The sequence below is a fragment of the Mytilus edulis genome, chromosome 6 (assembly GCF_963676685.1).
Source record: "Mytilus edulis chromosome 6, xbMytEdul2.2, whole genome shotgun sequence".
Classification (NCBI taxonomy): domain Eukaryota; kingdom Metazoa; phylum Mollusca; class Bivalvia; order Mytilida; family Mytilidae; genus Mytilus; species Mytilus edulis.
The window spans coordinates 18580680-18588315 of NC_092349.1; the positions used below are offsets into that span (position 1 = coordinate 18580680).

Below are 7636 nucleotides of genomic sequence, written 5' to 3' on the forward strand. Positions count from 1 at the left end.
TGATGATTTTTAATAGTAAAACATATTTCGAAGGATTTAAGACTAATGCCTAACATCATTTAGGCATTAGACTTAATGCCTAGGCGTTAGCTTATTGCCTAGGATTTAAGCTTAATGCTAATTTCACTTATTGCCGCTAACAGATATATTTAACCCACTGGAAGACTTAAGGGTAATAGTATAATTTCTATCCTTTAACATATGAAAGAGGTTTATACATCATAAATAATCACCTGATCATATTTCTTTATCTGTTATTAAATTGTTGTGTTTTTTATATACCAATATGTAGACGTTTATAACATGAATAAGACAGAAATAATAAAAAGTAAAATTTTATTACAAAAAGTAATAACAAATAAATGCAACATTAAAAACATACAAAGCTTCAAAATAAAAATAAATAAAATACAATATAGATTTATAATAAGATACTTTTTGACACTGTTATGACAGATAATAAACAATTTTATATAACGTTCTTAAAAATCACAATTGAACAATATTTTTATGATAAACAAAAACAACCCTGCTATAAATAAGGCCGTTAGTTTTCTCTTTTGAAATGTTTTACATTGTCATTTTGGAGCCTTTTATAGCTGACTATGTGGTATTGGCTTTGCTCATTGTTGAAGGCCGTACGGTGACCTATAGTTGTTAATTTCTGTGTTATTTTGGTCTCTTGTGGAGCGTTGTCCAATTGGCAATCATACCACATCTTCTTTTTTTATATTTGTTGAAAAAAGTTCGATTAGTTCACAGGAATTAATTATCTAACACGCTTGTATGATACAAATATTGTACATCCTTCTTAGCATTTGATACTTTCTTTAATCTTTTAAAACACAGAAAACATATATTATATGGGAAATTGGAAATTAGCATTTAGATTTCTATGTCCGTTTTGTCATATAGCTCTTTAACTGGTTCTTATGCATCCTTTAGTTTTGAATATTCGGCTTTGAGTGTAACTTATGAAAGGAATCTAGAAAAGTGCTTCAGACATAGGAAATTAATCAAGTATTGTTTTCATTAAATACATATAAAAAAATGTACAGATTTACACTTTCACACTCGCTTATATTTGAAACAAAAGATATCTTTTTTAACACTAAAAGTAAAATTATACCGGAAATAAATAACATACAAACATATATCTTTTTTAAACATGCAAACGTTAGGACTAATTTACGTAAAGAAATGTTTTTTGGGGACGGAAATTTCACTAGTCTTATCGTTTATGTCAATATTTAACAAAACAATATCATAAATATAAAAACATATATGTCCATAGGACATTACAATATGTGTTCCAGTAACTCTGGAATGTATGTGTTGTATATCATGAACCTTACATTCCTTCTGGTCCATCAGCTGGTGGTAGGGCAGGGGTTATTGGAACATCATTTTCAACCTCTCTTTGCTTTTCACATACATAGGCTATTGGGATATATGTCTCTGAGACTTCATATTTATAAAACCCATTGTCACAACCAGTTCTTCGTAATATTTTGATTTTCTGTTGAATTGGTGAACATTTCTGATCGCCAGAAGCATCTATACATTTGGTACATTTGGTAGCAGCTCTATAGAGTGTATGGGGATATGTTTCAGCAATGTATGGCGTTTGCTCTAAAAACCAAGGGCATGATGTACGTGCCATTAATGGGAGATTAAAACCTTCTAAAAATGTTGAAGGACAACCAATTTTAGTAAAGTCTTCCCTCATAGATACCAGTTTCTCAAAATTACTGACCATTGTGTCTTGTTTCCAGCCGTCAGTGAAAAATAATGTCCTGTAATCTACTCCTCCGTTTATACTGTTGAATTTAGCCTGTACGTCTTTAGGGTCTGTACATGTTGGTGCACTATTGACGAACACGATACAATATGCAATGTATACTTTGGCAATTATAAGGATCTGAAAATGAAATGAAGAAAAAACTCAATTGAGTGTTGAAGTTTGTTAGATTTCGAAACAGTATTAACAATTTCAGATGCAATTCAAACATTCGTTCATCATTAAAACAAATGGTTTAAATAACTTCTTTTTTATAGTTTTATAGATTGGTTTAGGAATTCTATCTATTGGTACTAGATGTGAATGAAAATAATCTATGGTCGTAATATATAGACAACATTTTTTAACTGAATAATCGAAACATTGAACTATTGTTACTTACATTGATTAAATTCATCTTGTATATTTTCTGGAGAACTTCTTGATGCTGCGTGTGTTCTTGTCTATAGTTATTGCTGCTATGCATACAGTACTGGTGGTGAACAATATTTAAACCGTGCATTTCTCCGGATGCGTTCTATTTTTTTAAATTGGGAATCATGTCATAACTGCATGGGTGTTGAAATAGCTCATACGACAGATTAACAAGCTTATGTCTTACAAATTGGGAACTTTCTTTTAATATTGTATGCTAAGAAGAATACATAGATACCCCTTATCATTCTTCCACACATACATTTTCATTCCGGTAAAACACTTGTCTTGAAACACTCTTAAGATTAAGTTGTTTTCTCCTTAATAGTTTAATTGTTTTCTCAAGTACGACACTTACTTCTTATTCTGCACTATGTACGAGGCGTGTATCAAAGGCCACTTGGATTGATTGATTCGTATTTGGTTTTCATTTTTTATAAATGAAATAACATGGAATTGATGTTATGGATATCATGGACATTACATTCTATTCGACCCATCAGCTGGTGGTCCGGCAAGGGTTATTTGTACATTATTTTCGATAGCTCTTGGCTTATAACATACAAAGGCTATCGAAATATATGTTTCTGATACATCATATTTGTAAAATCCATTGTCTGAACCAGCTCTTCTTAATATCTTGATTTTCTGTTGAATTGGGGGACTATTTCTGATCGCCAGAAAGTTATTTGTGAAAAATTGAAGAGACAATGTTTTTTCATAAACATTTTCAATGGAACACACCAAATTTTATACTCATCGATACCATTGTTTACTTTATCAAAATAATAATGGAATAGATCATTGTAACAAAATCGCTTCTTACGGGTTGAAGGTTTGTGCAGAGTAATTTTAGTCACTACATCTTATAAATAAGTGACTTGTTTTTGAAATTGCAATAGATTATCTGTGTATTCCAAAAATTTGTTTGAAGTGCTTGATTGCGGACAAAAAGATAATTAAAATGATTTTACACTCGTATTATATATTGTATTAATGATTTGGAAGTACGCATCCATTTGAGGAATATCAGAACATCTAATACATCGATTTTGCACATCTTACCAAATCAGCGACAATTTTTGGTATTTCCAATTTTGTTACTCCAATTTTGTTTTTTGTCCACAGATTTACGAATTTTGAACAGCGGTATACTACTGTTGCCTTTATTAAATATTCATTCAATGTTCACTTATTTATAACGATTAGTTATTGCTTTGCAAGTATGCTTCTAGAACATATCTAAATAATTGACATATTCATATGTTATATATTTTTTGCGATCAAGTTGAATATCAAGTGGTTTTTATTGTGTTGTTTTCTTTTTGTTTTCCCTTGTATTTATATTTAACTTGATTTCTACCTTATTGGGATAACGTGTTCGAGTATGTTATAGTGCGTTTTATAAATTAGTGGCCTCTTTGAATGATTTATTTCTATGTTTTCTTGAAATTTTAGTCAGTTTTTCTGTATGTCTATGATGAAGATTAACACTGTTTTGTCTCCTGAATCCGAATTATTGTCTTCCGGGAAAGAGTAATCGTCCTTTGGTTTTCGTTACTTGCAAATATAGACCATAATGTTGCCAGTGTATTTTTATTCATTAACCTTTCGTATCTCTTTCTTCTTGTGTTGTTCCTCAAATAGCTAGCAGAGGAGGGAGTAAAATAACACTGTAACAAAATTTGTGTTATGGATCTTAAGGGCCATTTTGAGATAGTCATTTTTAATGAACATAAAATATACGGAATAAAACAAAATAACTTGACATCTCGCCTACAAAGTATGAAAACGATTTAATCTTATAGGTATTTCAGATTACTTTTTGATAAATGCAATTTTTTCATTTTGAGTTGGAAACTTTCCTTTTGAATAATTTACTCCTTTTTTTTATTAATAATGTGTTGGTATCATACCGCTGTGTGAATTTACAGAAAGATTTAGTTGTTCCTGAACTGAAGATTTTTTAAATGTCATCAGTGTTTTACCAGCCTATATTTACCTAAATGCACATATAGATAAAAGCAACAGTAGTATACCACTATTCAAAATTCACAAATCAATAGAGGAAAGACAAATACGGGTTACAAACTAAAACTGAGAGAAACGTATCAAATATAAGAGACCTACGACGCAACAGAAACACAACACCTAAATGTAACACACACAGAAACGAACTATAATGTAACAATGGCCATTTTCCTGACTTGGTACTTATGAAAAAATAGTGGGTTAAACCTGGTTTAGTGGCATTCCAAATCTCCCGCTTTAATGGCAGTGTGTATTATAACATTAAAATGACAACACTACAGGACAGTGTTACAATAAATAAACAGATTAATGGGAGAAAATATAGGACAGAGAAACAAACGAATAATATCCGTCAAAGGTAACAGGTTAAAACGTTTTGTAGCAAAAAAATGTTTACCCCACTCCACCAGAATAAAAACCGACATTAATATATATAAATACCTAAGAACTAAAAGGAACTTATTCCAAAAGAATTTAAGTATTTTCAACATTGGTGTACTAACTTTTGTTTTATTTAGTTGTTTGAAATTGATGAATTATAAATGAAATTATTGAGCACCTAATATCACCCTTAATTGTTGGTGGCGCTCGTGATGATCAGTCTTAGGTTTTTTTTATGTTATGTTTAGTGTTCTGTTATCACTTTTGGTATATTTTGCCTGTCTTTTAATACTCGTCAATTATCTAATAACTTTTGGTAGGCATATACTTTTTTCCAACAAAGTTTATCAAAGAGTATCAATATTTTTTCTTGATATTATTATTAAATGCAAGTTATCGACAAAAATTAACAACACCATACAGCTTACACATTCATCAGGGTGTGTGATTATTAAAGTATTAATATAAAAAGAAGATGTGGTATGATTGCCAATGAGAAAACATACAAAAAAAAACTCTTCACAAGAGACCAAATGATACAAAAATTTAACATATCTAGATCCTTATGTCCTGCAACAATAAGCATGATTAGTTATAGCATATAGTTAATAAATAAAGGCAACAGTAGTATACCGATGTTCAAACTCATAAATCCATGGACAAAAAACAAAATCGGGGTAACAAACTAAAACTGAGGAAAACGCATTAAATATAAGAGGAGAACAACGACACAACACTACAATGTAACACACACAGAAACGGACCAAGCAACAGACAAAATCCCACGAGAATAACAAATCTAACATCAAAACCAAATACATGAATTTGGGATAGACAAGTACCGTGACACGTCTTATCGCAATGTGAATTTACACTAAAAAATAAGAGAAAACAAACGACGCAACGTTAAAATGTAACACATACAGAAACGAACTATAATATAACAATGACCACATTCCTGACTTGGTACAGGACATTTTTAAAGCAAAAAATGGCGGGTTGAACCTGGTTTTGTGGCATGCCAAACCTCCCCTTTTATAAAACCACAGGACTACAATATAAAAAAATTGAAGAATACAATTGACAAAGAAACACACGAACAACAGCTTATAAATTAGTTCAACGACTTCAGTTTGTTTTTATTAAAACTTGGAAAATGGAAGTATTCGTTTCACTGTTTGTTAAATGATATTAGCCTGAATGTATTGGTTATTTTCCGGATGAGCTGATATAATGGGATCAGTTGTATACATATCAATTTAATTGGATACACATGAGGTTTAAATGATTTCTTAACTTTGAATATAGCATAAGATATGGAAAGAGGAAGTGGAAGTTTATCCTCATATGTATATCAAGTATACAGTATATTCGAGCTAGTAAATAAAGCTTATTTAAAAACTAAAATAATTTAAGTAGAACAATGATGAAACACATTTTCGTAAAGTAGCCAAATTAATGAAAAATACAGCTATTTACATGGTTTTATTATTTTTATTTGCATTTTCGTATTTGAAATCTATCCGGCTTGAAATATAAGGTTACCAGTTTAAAACTCTGACGTAGTAATTATTTTCAAGTTACACCCTTTTATGTAAAACTTATATGTCATAATTGCAAAACTGGGAATGGAAATGGGGAATGTGTCAAAGAGACAATAACCCCCGACCATAGAGCAGACAACAGCCGAAGGCCATCATTTGGTCTTCAATGCAGCGAGAAACTCCGGCATCCGTAGGTGTCCTCCAGCTGGCCCATAAACAAATATGTATACAATTTCAGTGATAATGGACGTCATACTGAACTCCGATTTATACACAAGAAACTAAAAATAAAAATGATGCAAGACTAAAAAGGGCTAGAGGCTCCGGACTTAGGACAGGCGCAAAAATCCTGCGGGGTTAAACATGTTTTTGAGATCTCAACCCTCCCCCTGTACCTCTAGCCATTGTAGAAAAAACAAACGCACAACAATACGCATAGTAAAACTCAGTTTAAGAGTAGTCCGAGTTAGATATAAAAAGAGGTATCATCAAACTTTCTATTTAGATTGGAAACCTGTAATAATGTATTTGTGTTATGCTAAAGCGTTTTGTATATAATTTTGTATTTCCTCGTAAGAAAATCATTTAAATAATCAATTGCTCTTCGATTGAAAATGCTCTAAAGTAAAAAGAGATACACCCTTCGAGTATTCATTAATCTATCAATGACTGTATATTGCAAAATGTGGTCATAAAAAGGTTGTAATCCAATAGATACGTGTATTTATCGGTAATTCGTATATTTTCCCTTTGATTTTACTGCCTAATATTTTCGAGTATCGCTGAAAATATTAGACAATACATTGTGTGACGTCATAATTACCGATAAACTGAATAAAAGGTAGTTTCGTTTTTGATACTGACTATATCATGTGGAATATCTCAACTCGCCCTAAGGGGCTCGTCTAGATATTCCACATGATATAGTATAAAATGTACTATTAAGACCGATTGAAGTCATTTACTACACATATTTTACGGTCACCATTTGAAACACACATTGTAGTATGCATTGTACGTCGTAGAAAAATAAAAACTTTCTGACCTCAAGAAAATAAAACGAATGGTCAAATCACGGTTAGTCAAAAAATGTAAAACACAAAAGATTAAATTTCTCGACCCTGACCAAATAATGGGGAAGATTCTAATAACTCGTTTATGTTTTGTATACCTTTTACTTGTAATTGAGCAGCTTACCACACAAATCATGCAATGGTGATACAAGCATGAAACTTTGTAAGAACATACCTTTAGGTGTATTTAATCATATTAAGTAGCCACGAAAAAAATCTATCCGATAATGGCGACCATCTTTAATTTACAAAATAGCGTTTGTCCAGTTAAAACACATCAAAGGTTTGGTCAATTTTGCATACATAATGCTAGTAATTTATAAAAAAAGGTGAAGGGAATGAAGGTTCATTTGTCTAGCTGAATTTGTCTAGCTAGTAGTAGAACATAAACT

The 7636-nt window shown here is 31.2% G+C and overlaps 1 protein-coding gene across 1 annotated transcript; it reads right to left on the reverse strand.

The window, feature by feature from the left end:
• Positions 1–319: 319 nt before the first annotated feature.
• Positions 320–2261, reverse strand: LOC139526012 (uncharacterized). Its single transcript, XM_071321193.1, has 2 exons — positions 2184–2261; positions 320–1921 (listed from the first exon to the last, which is right to left on the reverse strand). The coding sequence occupies exons 1-2, from the start codon at positions 2196–2198 to the stop codon at positions 1352–1354; spliced, it is 585 nt and encodes a 194-aa protein (XP_071177294.1). The 5' UTR covers positions 2199–2261; the 3' UTR covers positions 320–1351.
• Positions 2262–7636: the final 5375 nt, after the last annotated feature.